Raw genomic sequence first — 23,597 nt, 5'->3', positions numbered from 1 at the left:
CGCACCTGTTATAGCGCCCCTCGTGGCAAAATAGGGAACTACTTCTTGGGATCGACAATTTCCGTAAAATGTGAAGAATGAGAAACCGATTCATACGCGGTACATGAATAAATAAGTACAATCGACAGTTGAATGAAAAACATTCTGTTTGTTTAATTGAATAAAAGATTGTCTTATTTGACGAAAAACAAACATATATAAGGGAATTCCACAATGACGTCATCTCCGACAAATATTATATGGCGGCGCGAATTCTGCCTGAGTCACGTGACCCCTCTTCTTTCTGTGAGCGCATTTCCAGGTAGAGTTCCTCTGTATTCAAATAAGCTGCAATTGGTAAACAAGACATCTTGATGCATGTTTATGGGTTTTCACGAAACCTCATTACGCAAAGATTACGCCTCGGTTATTTGTTGGGAGATATGTGTTCAATGTTTGAGGTTGTGCGTGATTGAAATTTGTGTAAAAATCCAGCATGGCGTCACATGGTGGCACGCATCACTGTTGTTGTCTGACGACGGACATTTATACATTGAAGGACGTTTGGATGGACTGTAAGTCCATAATTATGGACCTTTCCATTGTAACTTTTTAAATTGTACAATTTACTTGGGGTCCTCCTCATCAATGGCAGTTGTCGCACAGTGTTTTGAAGGAACTATTTTCTGCTGACGGTAGCTCAATCCATGGAGGAAATGTCAAAATCCATGTTCGATTGAATTTCACAGAATATGTTTTTGTGTATCAGACGAAATGATTGATGATCATATTTACTGTACGTAATTACTAGGTATCAAAGTTAGTCGATGTGCTGCAATATGGATGCTGCTTAGATGGGATTTCCCCGAAATATCAATGTGCACGTGGAGTACATCACATTGAATCTCTGCTCGTCAGCTGATACACAAAAATCGAAAAGTGTATGCGAGTTTCTCAACCATTCCCCCACCTGACCTGCCTACGATTGAGGTCGATGGGAGAGTGAAAATGGTTTATGGATCACTCTGATGTTACTAGGATGTTCTGTTGATCTAGTTTGAAGTAATATCGTTTGGAATCTACACTTGTCTAGTCTACAAGGAAGCAGATATGAAAGAAAGTGTTTTGTCATCTTTGTGATTTCCATTTTCTGTTTACAGTGGCCAGTAGTGATGTAAGAAGATATATAATCTGTGAATTGTTTCATTACTCTTGACCTTGTGTCAGTATTCAGCTTGATTGCTCTTTCAAGACATTGTTCTAGTGGCAGCGCCATACTTTAAGCAGAATTATGTCACACAAATTGAAAGCATTTCAAACATGTTTAATTGCATTACTATATCTGATATGTTCATTTTCATTATATTGCCATTATCACGTTATGTGGTAATATTTTAGTACCATTGGGTAAATAATACCTAGTGTGCACAAATCTACGACATGATAGAAGTGTTGCCCAGTAAGCCAGTGTATGTCAGTAAAAAATATAAAGTTTTCAATGCCAATTAGATAGTGAGAAGCCCACAATTTGGAATGTTGCATTGTTTTTTTTAACCTTATGGGGATTCCAGGACTGCATTTCCAACAGCAATCTGTTTGTGAAAGGCCACTGAAATGGATAATATGGTGTTGCTCAGTTATTTGGCTTATTACTTGTGATTCCCTGACAGTGTAGGCGAGTTGCATGGAATATGGCATGTTGGGTCGTGATATAGTTAGAATATTGATGACTTTATCGTCAACCCCCTCGTTCACCATGTTCTATAAAATTTTTTGTTATACTGAATTGATTCTGTAGCTGAACAAAGTTGATCCCAAGCATTTGTCAAAGGTGCATGGACGTACATTGACACAACTACTTCATACCATGTAAACATTTGTTTTCCTAAAAAGTTGGCCGGGTCACAGTTGAATCTGCAAGTTTGTGTTCCTTTGTGGGTGTCTGTCCTGATATGTAATATCAGGTTACTATTCAAATCCATACTCCATATTTATTGATCCCTTTTATGTAGTGTTCATAAGAATAATAAGAGATTGTGCACATTATCTGCACTTGGGTTTTATCTCCAAAGTAGGCTTATGGTGTAAGCAGATTTGTAATTAAATATAGTTTCAGCTTATTTGTTTTAAAAAAAACCCACCAAACTATGCAGTTTCCCAATTTCTGTTAATATGATGATCATTATTACTAACATGGTAGCTTAACAAGGCGACTTATTTACTAATGATAACCAGTCAAGAAGAAAAGACCTTAATCCTTGGTTTCACATGATTACATGGTCTACAATGTTAGCATTCCCGTGATAATGTGGAAGGAAGAACTATAAACAAAATACCCAGTCCAGGGCTCCAGATAATTTTTCATGATCAGGAGTACGTATTCCTTATTTGTTCAGTACTTTAGAGTACTGAATGGAATTTAATGGAGTATCAGTAATCCTGTGTTTCGTTTCATATATGCACCACAACATTGCTACTCTTGTGTAAACAGGGCCCCGTTTCACGAAGCTCTCGTAAGCCTAAGTTCTCGTAACTTTTCTCGTAGCGTCGTACCTCCTATGTTACAGTATAGGAGGTACGAATGCTACGAGGAAAGTTACGAGATCTTAGGCTTGCGAGAGCTTTGTGAAACGGGGTCCAGGTCAATGAACAATAAAACAATATTTTTTCGGATAAATACGTCTGTAAATGATTCTAAGACTGTTCACCATTGCTGTGCTGGGTATTTGCTACGTTTTCTAAATTATTTCCTACAGTATCATACTTATTTTATACCCGTGCATACGCCGATACGGCCCTTATCTGGAGCCCTACCAGTCTGAGTTGAACCCATTTTGCTTCTTTGAGTATTTTGTTAAAACAATGTTTACCTGAAAACTCTTTTTGGCCCCGTTTTCAGCACACTGAAATTAACTTAAGCTTATCCTACCGATTCAGAATTATTTTTTTAGTCTTGGGCTTTAACGCCACAGGAAAATGAACTTTTTTGGCTATTTTGTTCATAGCATAACGTTAGTAGCAGTTATACAGGATTTTTTATAATGGTTTCTTACAATAGTATGTATTATTACAATAAACAGTATAAATCTTCTGTTTGTGCATTAGAAAGGGCAGCCTAAATTACATTGATGTGTACTTATATCCGTTTAAAGGTCAGAGCACTGCTGATTCAGCTTTTAACTTGTGGTTTGGAGTCAAAGCGTACTGTTATCATTTCTAAAAATAGTGATAGGATTATTTAGTAGATGTAGTAACTATATACTGAAATATTTTCCAAATAGAAAGTCTGTGTATGAAAAATTGTTTCCTAGTGGTCTCACTACGGACTTCGAGCAGCAAGTAACTTTGAGAAAACCCATCAGTAGTAACTAGTTGTTCAGGATTATAGCTGAGTTGCATAGTAATCATTCCATGTATTATAGCCTATAACCTGGCTCTTTTTCTTTCAGATTCCTCTTGTACATAAACATTGTACATACTGTATATGATGAGTGCAGCAGTGAGCACCTCGCGTGCCACCAGTAGGACTAGTAAGGACAAATCTAAAGCCACAGCACACCAGACACAGACCAAATCAGATGGACCACCCTCCAAAGTACAGGTAAGATTTGGTCATGACTTGGCTTTGTATATCACAGAAATGTGGGTCCTGTACCCACTAATGTATAGAATGGATGCTGAAAGTACTGTATATGACCTAAATAAGCAGATCTAGATAACCCGGGATCCTAACTTGACCCATAAAATCAGTATCAAAATGGTATGTTGCGTACATAAGCTGAACCACCAACCAGTACATAAGCTGAACCGCCAACCATCGTTCATCTTCTTGTCGTGATCAGGCTACAGAAATAGTGTCAACAAATCCATGTTGAATTTCGGAAGTAAATTTTGTAGTTTACACCATCTTGTAATCACATATTCTTTGCGTATCTCGACTTTTGTTTGTATCTAGTTTATTAATTTCAATCAAAATGTCATTCAATAATGTTTATGTTAATTGTTGTGAAATCTTTGTCCCTTCAGTATATATTATTCAAAGCAAACACATAGTGCATCCACTCACACCTCAGGAAGAAAAGGTATAGTTGACAGAAAATGGCTATGTATATGGAATTTGTTTGATATACTGAGGGAAAAAAATAAGGGATCACATGAAAGCACAAGTGTTTCCTTATTTTTTTGTCCAGGTTTCTTCACTAGCTATGTGATACAAAGCTTGTGAAGACACCTGGAAAAAAAATAAAGGAACACTTGTCCTTTCATGTGATCCCTTATTTGTTTCCCTCAGTATATCACATTTATTCGAAACTTATTGTAGCTGGACAATTTCATGTAAACAAATTAGTGGTGGTCCAATTAATTGAAATAATCGAAGATCGGTCGCAGTGGCTAAACGACCAAGCAATTAATCATCTTTTCTCATTATCGAACACAAACAATTTTGAACACTTGTTTGCATTAACAATATTTCTCACAAGGTTGGTTTTGTCTGTGTCATTAAATTTACATTTCATAAGCTCTACAAGCTTGTTCCAAGTCACGATTGAATTATCTTGAAGACTCCAGGAAATTAATGTTCCTAACGTACTAGTAATCCTTGAAAGATGTGAAATTTGAAAATGCATTTTGTGCAATTTGCAAAAAAAACAGCAAAACATTTTGTCCATTAACAAACATAACAGGAAATTTTGATAAATGATGCTAACCAATTATTTCGATGATTGGTCGGTTGTATTGAACCAATCATATATTATGACATTTTAACCAATTCCCAACACTGAAACAAACTGTTTTGGAGCGATTATAATAAACATTCCCTACCTTATTTTGTAACTATTTTAACATTTTTACCAATAATCCTTTCCTCTAATACTCAAACACATGTATTCTATGCCAATACCTTTAGAAATCGCAGCTGTTAGGGTTAGGTTAGGGTGGCGAACATATCCTATAGCGGCTCCACTGTTTTCACGATGGAAATAGCGAGATCATACGAACCATACATAAACCAGAGCTACAGATAACATGATACATGATTAAGCTGTTGGATGCAATTGTTTATAGTGAATGAAAATAAGGAATGATTTTATCCAATGTCCACTAAAAACGTAAAGAGACTGGTGTTTTGCAATGTTCAGGGTTTACTTGACTTGTTGTACCTACTGTATTTGATGCAGTAATGTTCTGAAATGCAACAAGCAAAAGTGTTTGATAAATATACTGAAAGCCATTAAAAATGCAATTTGACATTCATACTTTCTTTACCCACACTAATTTCAACATATATAAACCTAACTGGCAGATATGTTTTAAGTGAACATCTGTGAATAATTTCATCTGAAAATGTCCAGTCAACAACATCAGTGACGCAACAACGACATCACACAGGAGGTGTCACTTGCAGTCAATATCGTGTGTGTCCACTGTGCGCTGCAAGACATGCTCGCAGTCTTTGGGGTATTGAAAGACACACATTTCTCAGGAACAGCTGTTGGATGGTCTGCAGCCTCTGATGGTCTGTGGTCTGATCATGACACCACCCCCTCCAAAACGATCATGTTCAAGGACACAGTTTGGCGCAAGTCTTTCTCCTTTACGCCGATAAATCTGTTGACGCCCATCTGCAAAGGATAAGTTAAACCTGGATTCATCTGAAAAATGACATCTGGCCATGTCCTGTTGCCAAGATTGGCCCCATTTGCTGCCCATCGCTGTCTGGCAAGTCTGTGGCGATGCAATAAGGTTGGACCACGGTACGGGTGACGCGACACCGGATGTTGAAGGCAGCAAGGCGCCCTTGCACCTTTTGGGCTGAAATGACGTTGACTTGTCCCAATTGTCCTCCTTGCCTAATCATCAGCTGTTTGGAACCGATTTCGCAAGTGTGAAACTCGGATATTGCGGTTTTGTCGAGCTGCTATCACAGGTGGTGCACCAGGTCGCGGACGATCAGCAACACTTCCGGTAGCCCGAAAACGTTGTCTGAGAGTCGACTTACAGTGGATGGATGCACATTAAAGTGCCTGGCAATCATCACATCTGAAGCACCGTGGCTGACCATACCGATACAGTGTTTCCGGTGAGTTTCGAATTTACCAGTCCATGGGACTGGTAAGCCTCAAATATACCAGTCCCTTATTATTTTCACCAGTCCACTTCTTTTCCATGTTAAATAAAGATAACAACAAGAATGTGTGTGTGTGTTTGTGTTTCATTTTTAACTCTTTCAACACCAGTCAACCAGAGGCATTTACTGCCGTGACACCGAGTTCCCAGAGACCCTGAGGTCATAGATGAAGCCTATGTTTATGAAGGAAATTATAAGCTTGTAAAACGTTATTGCTACTACATCCCATACACCATTTAAAAGATCTAATCCTACTGTTGATAAATATGAAGTTTATTTTTATAATATTATTCAAATAATACAACTACAACTTAAATAAATGTATTTTTGAATGAAAATGCAAGCTTACATTTATAACGCCCAGATAAACCACCTAAAAAGCAAAAAACTATGGCGATTTTTTTTCCATTTGTGACATGTGATAACATGTCCGTGCCTTTTTTCTTTTATATTTTCATTTTTACGCCATCAGAAAATGATTATAAAAAGATTTCTTAAATAATATGTATGGTCGCCTCATTTCTCGATATCTGTGGCTTTCCGCCGGTAACATGACATAACAACGGAAAATACCTCCTGGCTTCAGATGCATATAACATGCGGCGTGAATCGCTTGATGTCGGGCATCGCTCGAAAGCTCTCATGGCTCTGAACATCAACAATATCACTGTACCCTTGCCAAGAGTATTTTCACAGTTGTAAGAAGCGCATTTTATTGGATAAAGATAAAGGTTTCTAATGACGCTTTTCGCCACAGTCTGCTATAAGGGTCGTGGTTGGTCAAAATCGGACAAGTGACCTAAGGCAGCCAATCATATTACAGTAATGGATACCGTCCCTCAGAAACGAAAACCTTCTGATTTAGACAAAAGTTTTGGGTAAAATAATGCTATTCTGAACATATTAAGCAAGAAATCGCTACCTGTACGTAAATTATGGAACTTATTGGACGTGTCGTGCTAGGTTATGACCTGTGACAAAAATGCTTCATGTATATATTTTCGCATTAAACATCGTGGTCCGAAATGAAGATTGAGGCGGCGAGAGCCGAGATGTCACTCGTCAGTGACTTGACTTACATTACATGATCGCACAAAAAGATGGAAATAGTAATTTTATATGTACGTTTGACAACTTTTATGAATGTTGTTGTTGATTTTATTCATTAGTTTATTCAATTTATTTAATGAATTCCTCGAAACATCGTTACTTTGCTCTTTGACAATGTTATTGTAGACCCGCTGTCGAAGCATGTGTCCGAGAATCGTTGTTTTCAAGAACATTGCGAAAAATAGTTTATAATTTTAATTCTGATGATAATATATGATAAATTGAAATTTAATAAAAGTGTTTTCAGACATTGTGAAATGTGATAGATTTGATATATGAATCAAAAGTCAGGTAGGTTCCTAAAATTATGTCTCATTTTGACGCTTGTGGCCGATTATTCGCCTGCGGTGTTGAATGGGTTAATATGTCCATTCCCCATCGTAAAGTTGTCTTACTATTGGCCCCGATAGAGTATTGAAATCTGATGCATTATAACCTCATCGCCAAAATGCCTCTCATCTGGATCGAGGCTAAGCGAGACGCCCAGCCAATGACAATAATCGCTTTGGGACTGTTACTAAAAATAGACACGAATTCCTTACACGTATCGCATATGGTGCAGATCGAATTTACATGGAAGTTTCCTTTATCTAACAGTTGCTGGTAATTTGTATTGCCAATTTGGAGGAAATGATTTAACCGGGTGTATTTATTGCCGGTCCCCAGGACTTGTTTGCCATAAATATGCCGGTCCTTTGATTTTTTTACCGGTAAAATACCGGCATATGCCGGTAAACGGAAACACTGCCGATAACCTGATTCCTTTTGTCTTGTGTCAAGTGTGGCATTTTCTCAAAGTGATTGAGTTCCACAATTCCTTGTGCTTTTACAGGACCTGGGTGCAGGTAATGCATGTGCACAACGTGTTTCATGAATGTGGTTGTGTTTCCGAGAAATGTCACAGGTTCAGTTTTAAGTATCAAAGTTCATGTGAGAGGAATGCTCCGGGACTCGGAACTCTAAATGGGCCAGAATAACAGCCTTTTATCCCTACATCCTCTGTATTGCAGGAACAAATCTTCAATAGAACTTTTGTAAGTTGCAGGACAACAAATACCAATTGCGTTTTTAATGGCTTAAGTATATATTTACAGTGGAAATTTTGATTCAGACAAACCATTTACAATGTTTTGTTCATTCAATACTGACTTTTATAGCTCTTTAAAATTGAACAAATCAATAGGCTTCCTTTAGATATAAGCTAAGATTGACATTTTTATAAGGCTATACATAACCCTGATACATTTTCATTCAAATCTGCTAACTCTCTCAGAGCTACAGATAACTTTTTGGGTCATTGAGTTATGTACTCACTTGTGTTCATCTCAGTTGGGTATCCTAATTTTCCTTTGAGTAACCAAGTAAATTGTTTTCCTTTGAGTAACCAAGTAAATTGTACTCATCCCACTCAAACTCAGGTGGGTATTTTGCCATTTTCCATTACTTTTAAAAACACAATAAAGTTTAAATGTTAGTGTTTGTTATATATATTTGATCTGTAATATGAGAAACGATAAGAAAGACTGCAAGTTGCCAAGTTCATGTCCGTAAATAGAATCTCTCAATATACCCGTTATTTATCCACCGGTACGTAAGCTAAGATTTGACATTTTTGTGTGTACGCATGTAAGATCACATTTATTGACAAACATTCAAGCCTACTCGTACGCAATAGCCTTTATAGGAATTGAGTTTTCACATAAATATTTGCGTAATTTACGCAGATACGCAGCTTATCTGTACCTCTGCTCTCTAAACCCAGACCTTAACCTGTCTTTGCTTACAATTTTGATAATCTTTCACTAAATATTTATATGTTTGTGCAGCCATGTATTTTTATCTTATTAGAGAAGGGATGTTGACACTTTTGTCTGTAGGTGTTAATTGTCTATAGGCGTTGGCATGAAATAAATATATATATATTTGTCACTTCATGTTCACAGATAGGATATTGTTTGAAATCTCAAATAGCCAGTGTGAACCATCTTTAAATCATGTCATGGTATTTCTTAACAGAATCAATGTCGGATAATTCAACATGTAATGTACATATGAAGTAGTATTAATAATTAAAACTTTCCTTTTTGCTTCACTCATAATAATTTGCATCCATTCTCAAGTTTCATGCCTGTAGTATGCACATTTTTGTGTGGCATTTACGGCTCTGTTACCATGGTAATATGAATCTGGGCTCTTTCCTTGTCTCCAGGTGAAGTAATTGTAATGACTTTTTACCTTGACCTAAAACTAAGGGTCCAGGGATTCTCAATAAATAATTTCTAGACTCCTGACAACAAACATGAGTCCTTTTAAGTAGTCAAATGATGTGGTTTAGTGTACTGTAAGATTTGATAATAAGTTGTATATGCAATGATTATAACTGCATCTATCAGGATGAAATACCTGGGTTTTTTCTGCATACAATCAATCATTTTTGCAAACTGGTAAAACCCTGAATATTTATTTGATTATATTTATGTAATGAATGATAGAAACACAACATTGAAAATATCAGTGTTATGATCAAATCTTTATTTTAAATACTTGAATTATCAACCTGTGAAATTGTTGCAGCCCACTGAGGAGCAAATGAGAATAGCACAGATCACTTCTGGACAGGATGATGCAGACTTGGCCGCCATAAGCCAGGTATGTTTTCTGTTCTTGACAGTTTGTCATTTGAGAAATACGAACCATGGTAAGTCATTATTCAAATTCTTTTTATAATGGACGAAGTAAAAGCGAATTTTGAAGAATCTTGTTGAAACTTGACTTTTGGTTGTAAGAAAGTGTTGCCAAACAATCAAATTTATAACATATATTATATTTGGGATTACACTTTCTTAGTAAAGTACAGATGCTAGTACTTTTGTTGGGTTGGGTCTAGTACTTTCTAAATGGCATTGTGTATTTCATTACTTTTACATAATTCTGTCATACTTCCCTTCATATTTCCCTACTGAGGTATAACTTATAAATATTGTTGGGTTGAGTCCCATCCGGGATTCGAACCCACACTCTCAGAGTAAGGCACCTAATCAGCCGCCTAACCTGCTCAGCCATGGCGACTTCCACCGACTTAGTTGAAGTTGTGGTGGCTGAGCGGGTTAGGCTGCCGACTTTGTGTGCTGGCGATTAGACTCTGAGGGTGTGGGTTCAAAACCCGGATGGGACTCAACCCGAAAAGTACCAGAATCTGTACTCTACTAAGAAAGTGTAATCCCAAATATAACATGTTACATTTGACCACTTTCTAAATGGCATTGTGTAACTTATGAAGTGTTATTACACTTTTGTGCAATGGTAAAAGCTGTCAGTGTGTAGTTTTTAATCATATGTTCAAAACGTTATGAAATTTAGTAGATGTGTAGTTTAGTAGTGGGTCTCAGCATTTATTTCATTTTGGAATATTTTGTTTTTGACCTTGATTTGACAATTTTTGACTTGACCATTGTGCTACATTGCTGCTTGTTTTTCACCTTTTTCCATTCCAAGAGGTTTGAAGATGAATTTGGATATTGCCCACCTGTACATCCCATTCCCTATGTGTATACATTGTAAATAAGTAATTATCCCCAGCCCAACTGAGGGATGTAGAAACTGAGTCCATCTGTCCATCATTTTCGTTTCCAGACCAAATCTTCTAAATTGAAATACCATATATGACCGTCTATAAGCCGAATTTTGAGGACCAAAAAAAGCAGTCTGTAGAAAGGGGTCGTCTTATCCATGGGTTACGCTTTCGTCAAACTTTTTTCCAGGGGTAAGAAAACATCACTTCGCGTGAACAAACAACAGAAGACGACTTTGTCCGTAGAGACGTCAAATTTGAAATTAAACATCACTAGACAAGATTATTTACCTTATCTTTTTTACCAAACTTGGCATTTGGATAGGTCTAGTGGTGAACTAGTATGCAATACCCTTGATCTCTGTTGATCAAAGCTATGTTGTAGCACATTTTCATGGCTCACAAGAGTTTCACTATCAGGTGGTGAAAGCAGTTAATATTAACAATGTCTCATTTATTTGCATGCCATTCTTTTCAGTAGCAGGCAATAGGTGTGGATATAAATGACTTTGTTCACTTAAAGTTGGTTTGTTGTGGAAATTACTGTTTTTCCTTTTGACAGTTGTTTTTTTAACTTGGTGAAGATGTGATTTAATTATGTTTCACCATAGTATTTATGCAAAAGTGGCTTCCTGTTGACATTTTAAACTGTGGTTACAAATCAGATGAGGTACAGTGCATTTTTCCTCACACTTTGAACTTAAAAGCTTAGATATTTTGGAGCATTGTGTTATTTCAACAGTTTCATTAGTAATATGTAATTTTGAAGCTTAAACATTGTCGAGGCAATCAATTCTGTTTTATTTCTTCAGTTGATGGAGATGACTGGTAAGTCTGAGGACACAGTGGCCGTGGCCCTTCATGACTGCGAGAATGATCTTGAAAGAGCTGCTCTCATGCTGCTGGAAGAACAGGATGATGAGCCTCAGGTAGGAGGGAACCTGTTCTCTTCAGATTTACTATGAAACTAAGACCAGGAAACCTTTTGAATGACAAGGAAAAAATTGTTATGTTATTTTGCCAAGTACTGACGAGGACTCGTCAGTCTGTAACTTGTGCCACTAATTGCCAGAGTATACTATAGTTGTTTGGTAGTGTTCTTATAACTAAGGAACAGTGTAAGAAACCTTTCAAAATTTCCCACTAGATGACAGGACCAGTGAGTGGACAATAATGAGTGGTACTGTCTGTATTTTACTGGTCCAAAATAACATTCATAGATTTACTTAACTATCAATACTATTATATTCATTTGAACGTTTAACATCTTTTAAATTTGTAAAAAATTCACTGGCCACCAGGACCACTGCAAACTTATCATTTAGTGGTCCTGATGAATGTTTACCAGTTAGGGACCACAGGACCAGTGTAAATTTCACAGAAGTAAGTTAGTGCCAATAGATTTCGAACAATTAGACCCCAGAAGATTGACTGATTGTTGACTGATATCTTTGTGTTGTGTCAGGACAGAACTTACTTGACATTGATAATGATAATAGCGATGCAGACCCAGTTCAACTAAATCATAGCAACCTATCTTTGTGCTTGCATTATGGTTCATTTGTGTATAGAATGCATGTTTTAGTGATTGGTATATTGTCATTGGTCTGGCAAGGTCCATGTTTATGATGGTTGTAACTTTACAGGCAGCATGTATGATGCAGCTGGAATATTGCTCAGTATGGCATAAATACAAGTTATACAGAGATTAGTAGTAATTACTAATTATATGACATTTCTTGATTTATAATTGTTATTTTTCTATTAAAATTATGGTCCCTTTTGCGAAGCTGCTGGATGAAAGCGCCATAAACCCATGTTTAACCCGTCAACACTTTTTTGTAGGGAGAATGGAAAGTTGAGCAAAGCAAAAAGAAGAAACGAACAAATAATGCATCAGTTCCCATTCCGAAAACAGAACCAGTAGCAAATCATGTGTCAGACAAATCGGACAGCAAAAGAGATCGTAGTCGTGATGATGACCGACCGGACAACAGACATGATGGCCCTCCTAGACGTGGACGTCGCAATGGAGGACCACCTCCACGTCTGGCTCGTGGTCGTGGGAGAGACAGGAACAATCAGTACGGTGAAAGAAACGCAGAGGGCGATAATGAAGGATTTAGGCACAGAGATGGATTTGGTGACCGTGGTGGAAAGGGCAACTACCAAGATGGTGATGGGTTTAAAGATCATGATGGGTACCGGGATCAGGATGGTTTCCGGGACAAGGAAAATGGTTTTGGTGGATTTGGGCGTGAGCGAAGTGGAGACAGAGGACGAGGCAGGGGTAGAGGTAAAACTTCCTGCTCTTTCTGCAAGAAAAATTGTTCTTAAATTTTGTTAGCAACATCTGTAGATTATTCTCGGAGTGCGATGATGGGCAAGTTTTGAATATATTTTCTGGCTCGAAACCCATGCTCTACAGGTTCAGCCAAGTAGATATTAATTAAGTACATGCAATAAATCCAACTTGTGGTTAATACCTACTTGGGCTGACAGTCCAGATTTGAAGAGGTCATGTTAGAAGATTCTGTATTGGTCATAGCTAAATATGACTAAATATAGGGAGGATCTTCCATATTGTATTCCTTGTGATGAAAGAGTCTGTCAGCCATATCCTGCTTGACTGTTGCTTTTTCCATCACAAGGGATCTATGAAGGATTTAATGGTAGTAGTTTTCATTTGATTGTTGTACCCCCACGTCATGCGGAACGGAAGACTATGTATTCAGCAGCGTACGCACGTCCCGATTCTTATTAACGCGATATCTCATGAACTGTTGTACCCAATGTCTTCAGATTTGGTGACATCGTACATTGGGGGATTATGCAGACACCAGTTGATTTGTGTGACCTTGACCTTATCTTCAAGGTCACCACGACTCTTTGACCATTTTGTCGAAACACGATATCTCATAAAACATTGCACTCAATGTCTTCAATTATGTCGACAGCCTACATTAAGTGATTATGCAGACACCAGTCATTTCTGGCATCTTGTATGTGACCAAAAAGTAAAAAAGTAGTAAATATGTTATAAATATTTCATTCCTCTTTAGCGGCTGGGGAGATAGCCATGTTAGTGGCAAACACCTGTTGGCTTTATAGTGAAGTGACTCAAGTGACTCATTGGCAAGTAGGGTGGCGCAACAGAGATAAAAATTGCCAGTCTTTCTATATGCGAGCGAAAAAAGGTTGGCAACATACTTCCCTTGCTTCGGTTAAAAAAATAATTTGAATAACAAAATAAAATATCGCCACCATCAAAGGCAGACACCCATTTCCTCATAGGGTTGGGCTCTCAGATTTCCAACCTCATATTTATTAATTGCTCACGTACAATATATTTTATTCAACATTTTAAGCGCCACCTGTGGCATGTCAAATCGTTCTTCGCCTCCATTACCTCTGCCAGCTTTCGGTTCAAAGGAGTGAAGGAACAAGAATAAGCAGAAATTAAAAAGAAATATCATATTGCCTTATTTTACCATTAACTGTTGGAGATTGTTTTTCTTATTTGTCATCGTTATTGTTAGGATGTCTGTAACATTTATTCTGCAAAAAAAAATACTTCTGGTGTATTGTGTGAATCAAGGCAAGGGAGGTAACTCTGCAAGTATTCCATATCGGCGGACATGTTATTCAACAAGTATATTTAGATTTAACTACCCTGTTCCTTTATACTCCGTTGAACCGGAAGCTGGCAGGGGTGATGGAGGCGAAGAACGATTTGACATGCCTGGGGTGGTGCTTGAAATGTTGAATTAAGTATATTGTACGCGAGTAATTATTAAATATGAGATTTAAAATCAGAGAGCACAACCCTGTGAGGAAATGGGTGTCTACCATTGGTGGAGGCAATATTTTTATTTAATATTAAAAGTGTTTTTCAAATCAAAGGGAGGGAATTATGTTGCCAACCATTGCTCGCTTCGCTCACCCGCATATAGGAAGACTAGTCATTTTCTCTTTGTTGTGCAACCCTATTTACACTACAGTTTGCCTGTGCTTTACTTGATGGATAAATTTGGATGTACAGGGCATGTTATTTCATATGATTATTAACTAAAATTGTTCATGGCAGTGCCCTCAACTAGGATTGAAGTACAATATGATTATTGTCCCCCCCCCTGAGGGTATATATAAGACCATGTCATTCAAACTATTTTTATATCTACCAGTGTTTAAATCAAAGAATATATGTTATAATTCATGGCTAAATTTGTCGAAAATTGCTATCACCTGAATTCATTGTGGAAATCCAGCTAGATCACATGCAGGTAGCAAAAGTATTGAAAGGCTCCATTGTCCCATGTATGGTGATCTAGCGATCTGTAGGCTGTTTTATATTGTATAATGTAATTTGTGAAATGTTGTTGCAAGATACATCGTAACAATAACCTGTAGCACCAGAAGAACAATTATTTTCTAGCATAGTTTGTTTCAATTCTTGGATCTAAAGGAATTTAATTGACGTTGATGGCTATGTACAGTTAACTATGTTTACAACAAACATACTCATAACAATCCAATTCTTTTGAATTCACGCGACTTGCTGTACATTTTGTCAAATGTGTTTAATGAATTACGGGTTCAAAAGACTAAAATCAATAGTCCCTTTGAGGTTATTATAGCTGTACTTTGCATAATTATTTTCAGTAAATTCAGTAATGTGTTGCATACTTGTCTAGGCACATATTAGATTCACAAGACTGTCCTTTTCACTGTACCTAAGGTGATGCTGGTAACGCACGTTACCAGCATCCCAACATGGCGGCAGGTAAGATCGCTTGGCGATTATTCCCCTCGAATTAGCAGTCTTCCACGTGTTTACAATCAACATTATTTAGCACACTGATTAACTTTGATGGTGGAAATACATTGAATGCATTGAATTTGCTTATTAATGTCTATGTGTTGAAGAATAAGGATTTTTAAAATCGTGCGAGGATGTCGGTAACTCAAAGTCTGGATGTCGGTAGCGTGCAATGAATGATGCTGGTAACGCATACTGTCCTGCTTTAGACGGTAAACAGAAACTGTCGAGTTATGTTTAAACACAAAGGAGATAAAAAATATCAGTTCTTATGTTTTACACAGATGTGTACTGCTGCTACATTTAACAGTATGAGCGACTTTTTCTGTGCGCCAGAGAGTTGTTGCTTGTCTTGAAGCAGGGTGTGTTTAATCACACTATTTATGTGGCGTTTTGTTGAACTTGAACGGATTTAGATGTGTGTGCCCATTGTCCATTACGCTGCTAGCTTTTTCTCTGTCCCTCCTCAATTCGGACATTTGACATGTTGATGTAGATGTTCAAAGTACATTTTACATCGTGCATTTATTGGGTAGGGCTGAATTTCTAAAGCTACATAGTCTGTCAACTTAACTCTTTCAACACCAGTCAACCAGAGGCATTAACTGCCATGACAGAGTTCACAGAGACTCTGACGTCATAGATGAAGCCTATGTTTATGAAGGAAATTATAAGCTTGTAAAACGTTATTGCTACTTCATCCCATACACCATTTAAAAGATCTAATCCTACTGTTGATAAACATGAAGTTTATTTTTATAATATTATTCAAATAATACAACTACAACTTAAATAAAAAAAATTTGAATGAAAATGCAAGCTTACATTTATAACGTCGAGATAAACCACGAAAGAAGAAAAAAACTATGGCGATTTTTTTCCATTTGTGACATGACATAACATGCCCGTGCCTTTTTCTTTTATATTTTCATTTTTACGTAATCAAAAAATTATTATAAAAAGATTTCTTAAATAATATGTATGGTCGCTTATTTCCCGATATCAGTGGCTTTCCGCTCGGTAACATGACACAAAAGCGGAAAATGCCTCAGTTTTCGGAGCTTCGTATGAATAACATGTGAGGCGAATCGTTTGATGTCGGGTATCGTTCGAAAGCTCTGAACATCAACATCACTGAACCCTTGCCGAGAGTATTTTCACAGTTGTAAGAAGCGAATTTATTGGTTTCTAATGACGCTTTTTCGCTACAGTCTGCTATAAGGGTCGTGATTGGTCAAAATGAGACACCTGACCTAAGGCAGCCAATCATATTACGGCAATGGATACCGTCCTCGTAAACAAAAACTTTTAGATTTAGACGAAAGTTTTGGGTAAAATAATGCTATTTTGAACATATTAAGCAAGAAATCGCTACCTATACGTAAATTATGGAACTTATTGGACGTATCGTGCTAGGTTATGACCTGTGACAAAAATGCTTCATGCATATATTTTCTCATTAAACATCGTGTCCGAGCGTGAAAATTGAGGCGGCGAGAGCCGAGATGTCACTTGTCAATGACTTGACTTACATTACATGATCGCACAAAAAGATGGAAATAGTAATTTTATGTGTACGTTTGACAACTTTTATTAATGTTGTTGTTGATTTTATTCATTAGTTTATTCAATTTATTTAATGAATTCCTCGAAACATCGTTATTTTTCCTTATCCTGACTCATGCTCTTTGCTTGTCTTCTTCTTCTTGCTAACATAGTGGAACACTTGTATCTCCTTATTTGAAGCCCCTTCAAAATAAAATCACTAATTGGTACTCACCACGAAGTTGCTCCCCTTTGTTTCCCCTGGCGGAAAGGTGTCGCCACCCTCTGGCCATGTGCTCCACTCTCCTTCTTCTTCCAGTGAGCAGGATGTGAGAGCCTCGTGTCTCCTTACACACCATATCCTTTGATAATCTCTTAGTTTTACCTCTCATAGGTTACTATAGAGGTATAGCTAGTATCCTTTACTATTTGTATTGATTAATTATCGTGATTTCTACTGTTTATTCACGCAGTATTCGCGATTGTTCAGCTAGCTTTACGCTGATGAAAATCTGTACGATTTGTAGATTACGCTTTTCTGCCTCCCATCCACATGTAATATGCCCTAGTTGTTCTACTGCGCGCGCTTAATTCACGCTGCAGTTACTGCATTAATTTATCTCATTCTGCATTTAATAAATATCATCTTTATGCCTTAAGACGCATGCAGATAGATCACGCAAACAAGGGCAAAACATGGCAGAGAGTCCAGATATTCCATCCAGTCAGCTGCTAGCGATCGACCTCTCCCGCCTGGTGTTCTGCTAGAGACCCCTTCGTAGAGGAACGGGACGCAGTCCGCTACTCTCGAAGAAACGACCGCCTCCCCAGACATCCCGCCATTGCAGACCAAGTCTAAGAGGGCTCTCATCGCCGCCTCAACGCAGATTGAGGACACCCCAGGGCAGCGCAGACTTCCAAAGGGAAATCTACGAAGACAGCAAGAACTTTCAGCCGAGATCGCTCCAGCAGCAGAATTGGGCCTCTACGATGATCAGCCGATAATCATCCCCGACTTACGCAGAAGAAGCGACCGTGTCAGCGACTGTGACTTCTGCAGAGATCACCATGCAGCCTGATGCTCTCTACACCGACGCCAGACGCCATTGATGTGAACCCCATCGCAGAAAAGACGCCGACGACTTCGCCACAGATCATCCCAGAAGACATGATGCGCAGATTATGAACATCATGGAGGACCACTACAAACTGCGCAGCAGGGTCCGAAGCCTTCGCTAAGGCTCCAACGTAGACAGCACCCCAGAGGCACCCCCGCCAACGAGCAGCCAAGACGATGTCACCTTCGCTGGGAAGTCCCGCACCACCTTGACGGCGACCTAGATGTACAGCTCTTCGCTAAGGCCTTCGCTAAGGCGGAGAGAGATCATCACCATCTTCGATTTCATCTCTAGATATGGACTCAGACCATCAGACATCACGGAGGCCTTCGCTAAGGTCATATCATCGATCCCCGACCGACGCAAATGAAGCTTCGCTAAGGCATTCGCTGGCGACATATGATTCCAGATCCTCATCATCTAGAAGAACATCGAGGGACTGCCGGAAGAGCTTCGCTGGCTATCAACATTCACCTCACAAGTCTCCGAAGATCATCCCATAGACGACATCTCCACTTCGCTCATCACCAGGTCGACACCCGCCAGATCTCCACATAGAGCGCGCGACAAGTCAACTAGATCGCCACAAACCTCATCAGATATACAGACAGCTACACGCAGTCCCGGCGAGCATCTACAATTTGTTAATGATGATGGTTTTGAGGATGATGGAGGAATCATATTTTCTGATGCAGAGATACGGTATTGATGGTCAATAACCTAGATCTCACATCACCATCTAAAAGTGGCAATACAGCTTAGACGATTTGATGAAGGAAGATGATCCAGATGCAATCACTCTACCCCGATCGAATCTCGATTATGCAGTGCCACAGAATCTAGATGCAGCTTTCCAGAAAGCTACTTAAAGTTCAGATACCACATCTGCCCAACTTTCAAGCCAAGAAGTTCTCCACGATAACATGGACTCCTTCTACAAGGCCCAGGACATCGATGAGAACTATAAGATCATCAGCTTATGTAAAGAACAAGATTTACAAGATGGATGATCGCAAGTTGGCTCATATAGAAACCATGACGAGACGATGTTCTTTGGGTTAAATAGATCTAGGACGATCAATGAGACTCTTATTACTAGATTCCGGATTCCACGACGGAAGATGATAGAATGATTTATTCTGCCTTACTTATGCAAAAGAAAGATCAGCAGTTTTAACGGATCATCTTACATCTGTTTCAGCAGCACTGACCTTAGCTCGTCGCCAAGGCCTCCTCGCCTCTGTAATTGGGGAGAACTTTACAGCCCCACTTTATACAGCCCCGCGGTCGACAACATCCATCTTTGACGGAGAAATCGACAAAGTCGCCAAGGAAGTCTCTAAGGATTCCAGGGAAGTCCTTATGATTAGATCGATGGACACACTAGCCAGCCATTCGGCCAGACTTCACAAAGATACTCAGGCAGATCTAAGTTCACGGGCCTACAAAGAGCAAGAGACAGGAAGATAGCCAGCTCTAGAGGTAAGATTCTTTCACGCCCATATGGCAACTATAGAGGAGGATCAGGAAGAGGCAGGACACCCAGAGGTTCCCGCAATTATAGACGCTGAAACACAGGTTCGAACGACTGGAGTCTTCCACCCCAGCCGCTCCAGTACAGCCAGCTCAAGTGGGTGGACGCCTCCAACTACACTGGGAAAACTGGGGAATATTGCAAGACCCTTACGCCTCCAACATTCTTCAACACGGATTTCAGATCCCTCTACAGGCTAAGCCTCCGCTGACAATCAAACCCCCAAGTTCGATTTACAAGCTTTAAACAACTACCAAAGATAAGAGAGGCTGTTTCATCACTCCTATCCAAACAGGCCATAGAAGTAATAGATCAAGCAAACGCCGAACCAGGTTTCTACTCCCCAGTTTTCCTAGTTCCCAAGAAAACTCCACGGAGAAATACAGACTCATCTACAACATGAGCTTTTTCAACAAGAACTATCTACGCAAACCAATCGGGTTTCTCGCGATGATACATTTACCTCAGTTACGCCAGATGATTCGGCCCTATGGACTACATGGGCAGCATAGATCTACAGGATGCCTACCTGCACATCCCCATTCATCCCGATTCCAGGAAATACCTACGATTTACTCTAGAAGGGCTACATTACCAGTGGAAAGTACTCCCATTCGAATATCATCAGCCCCTGGCTATTCACGAGGATAACGAAACCGATTATCAAATTTCTACATCGCCAAGGGCTACGAGTGCGCTTTTTACCTCGACGACGGGATACAAGTAGATCAAGATCCACTGCGCCTCAAACTACAGTTAAATTACATCATAAAGCTACTAACACAACTAGGTTGGTTAGTAAACTTACGCAAGTCGGACCTAGTACCATCGCAAGACCTGCAGTTCCTAGGTATTCGATTCATCACAAATCGCAAACCGTATTATGGTACCAGAAGACCGCTGGCTCAAGATACAGCAGACCATTCCACCAGCTCTACTCTCTCCGCTACCACTCGCGACAATGGCAGAGCCTACTAGGTCTTCACATCAGCCCAAGACATGACTGTCACAGGCAGATTACAGTTACGCCCCCTACAGGTCTCATCAACGACATCTCAACGATGTACAACCATTCAGTCTACCAAAACATCTCAGACCGCATCTACTATGGTGGACCAAGAAATCGAATGTCTGCGAAGGGATTTGTTTAGCAGAGCAGGAATACAAAACCCATCTGTATGTAGACGCTGTTACCCAAGGTTGGGGAGCTCATCTCACCAACCACACGATATCAGGGTTATGGAATCAGCAAGAATGCAAACTCCATATAAACAGTCTAGAAATGAAAGCTGTAATCAACGCCATTCTACATTGGAGCACATTTCTACAAAATGCTACTAATGATCCATACAGACAATTCGACAGTGGCGCTTTACATAAACAAGCAAGGCTCAACGAGATCGATGAACCTTTTGAACCTAAGCTTTCAACTGTTCGATTTAATACAAGATCTAAATCTACATGTCAGAGCAGTGCACATTCCCGAGCCAGAAATATACTAGCAGACGCCTCTCGCCTCATCTACCATCACCGACAGAGTGGATGATCAACAGGGAAATTTTGCACAGATAATCAAGCAATTAGGAGCCGCTAAATAGACCTATTCGCCACGCCGATTCAACAATCAGCTACCGACATTCGTGGTCACCAGTCCCAGACCCCCAAGCTTGGGCAACGGACGCCTAAGTCTATCATGGAAGGCCTCAATGCGCACGCTGCTTCACCAGCCAGCAATAATACCTCAAGTATTACAGAAAATCAGACAAACACAGAGCCTACAACTCACTTTGGTCGCTACTCTACTGGTCGGCCAGAACGTGGTTTCCCATACTAATTCAAGAAATCGGTCAACCAACACTGGAGCTACCCAAGCGCCAAAAACCTGTTAATTCATCCTCACACCAAACAAGTGCACGGAAACCCAGCAATGTTCCAACTACACGTATGGACTGTATACAAATGTGTTTAAACAAGAGAGGATATTCTGCCAGGGCTGCAAAAGCAGTCACGCTTTGCCTTTACGCTATTCAACTCGTGAACTTGTACGACGACAAGTGGCACAGTTTCAAAAATTATGCAACAAAGAAAGGGTTTACAGCAAGAGAGGCTTCACAACCTCAAGTGGCAGACTATTTGTGTTACCTACGCCAAAACAAACATTTAAAAGGTTCAACGATATCAACATATCTTGCCGCTTTTAGTTCTGTAATCACCATGAGAACGGGTGTCAAATTGACAAGATCTCCAGAGTTACTGGCCTTACTACGAAGCCCGATTGAGGACCAAAAGCGAAGTTCCACTTCCAGCTTGGGATCTGAATGTAGTGTTACAACACCTCACGAAAGTGAGGTCTATGAACCTTTGGAATCGACAAACTTTGAATTTCTCTCACAGAAAACACTGTTTCTGCTATCGCTAGCCACAGCAGCAAGAATGTCTGAAATTCACGCCTGGATTACGAGAGGATACAGTTTGATGACAATCATAACACAGCACTCCTCGGATTAAGATGGGATTTCATCGCGAAAAATCAACTGCCAGGTCAACCAGACAGATTATTCCACATCCCGGCGCTTATCCTCTATTCTCGATCACAAGATACACAAGACCTATCACTGTGTCCGTAAGAGCTTCAAAGTTTATTTACTTACGATGATCCAAAACAAGGAGAAGATTTCTCAAACGCTTATTCATCCCCTTATCGCCACTTAATCAAACAGAAGTGTCACGGACCACAATATCTATTTGATAAGGACTGTCATTCTCCTGCGTGCCTACAAGGCAGCAGGTTTGACCCACCAACAGCATCAAATCCACATGAGATCAGGGCACTGGCCTCTACCCTCGCCTCTACACGTAACTGTTCCTTGAACACGATTATGGAAGGATGCTATTGGAAATCTAACATGGTATTTGCTAATCACTACCTGAGAGACATCACTACAGAAGATGTCTCTGGCATTCACCATTTCGACCACTGGTCCTCGCCAGCAACTGACAGTCCCTCAGAGGGCTTAAAATATTATCCTCACAAGATTAATATGTATTTTATACATACTCATCTAGCTTATAACTCTACGGAGTTTTAGGGCTATGTATATATGTTCAGCTTAAGTATTCAACCTTAAGCATATACTTTGGTATAGTCAATTTCAGTGCCTCTATCAGAGTCACCTATATATATATATATAATTTATATGTATTGTTCAATATATTCATAATGTAATTCCCTTTAATGGCTTTATATAACCTATGGTTTTCTTTATACAGGAAACATCCTAAATCTAAGCCTTCATGAAGTTCCCCGAGGGGATATTACAGTATATCTATACAAAATCACTAATTATAAATCCAAAGTATTCTGTTACCCACCTCCTCTCAGTAGGGATGCTACAAGCAAAGAGCATGAGTCAGGATAAGGAAAAATATGTAATTTTTAGAGTAAAATTGATATTTTATACTTATCCTGACTCATGAGGTTAGCCCTCCCATCCTCCCCACATAACACTTTGGATTTCCTGTAAATTCAAGTGTTGGGCTCGCTAAATCAGGAGAGAGTGGAGCACATGGCCAGAGGGTGGCTTACACCTTTCCCGCCAGGGGAAACAAAGGGGAGCAACTCGTGGTGAGTACCAATTAGTGATTTTATTTTGAAGGAGCTTCAAATAAGGAGATACAAGTGTTCCACTATGTTCGCAAGAAGAAGAAGACAAGCAAAAGAGCATGAGTCAGGATAAGTATAAAATATCAATTTTACTCTAAAAATTACATTTTATCATGTAATGCAAGTC

At 39.2% G+C, this 23,597-nt stretch overlaps 1 protein-coding gene across 4 annotated transcripts in view; it reads left to right on the top strand.

The window, feature by feature from the left end:
• The first annotated feature begins 222 nt into the window (after nt 1-222).
• The window catches only part of LOC124255769 (protein lingerer-like), a 47,086-nt gene continuing 23,711 nt past the window's right edge, over nt 223-23,597 (top strand). For 3 of the 4 annotated variants that reach the window (XM_046689682.1, XM_046689681.1, XM_046689680.1), the window contains exons 1-4: nt 3,429-3,580; nt 9,794-9,868; nt 11,603-11,719; nt 12,636-13,086. In XM_046689682.1, the coding sequence (XP_046545638.1) occupies nt 3,464-3,580; nt 9,794-9,868; nt 11,603-11,719; nt 12,636-13,086 (760 nt within the window). In that variant the 5' untranslated portion in view covers nt 3,429-3,463. Of the gene's footprint in view, nt 302-3,428; nt 3,581-9,793; nt 9,869-11,602; nt 11,720-12,635; nt 13,087-23,597 lie in introns of those variants that run through there. The other variant, XM_046689679.1, reaches the window with a different exon arrangement.

The sequence above is a fragment of the Haliotis rubra genome, unplaced genomic scaffold, assembly GCF_003918875.1.
Source record: "Haliotis rubra isolate DU_JTF1 unplaced genomic scaffold, ASM391887v1 Scf61, whole genome shotgun sequence".
Classification (NCBI taxonomy): Eukaryota; Metazoa; Mollusca; class Gastropoda; order Lepetellida; family Haliotidae; genus Haliotis; species Haliotis rubra.
This window is presented reverse-complemented; position numbering and strand designations above follow the sequence as displayed.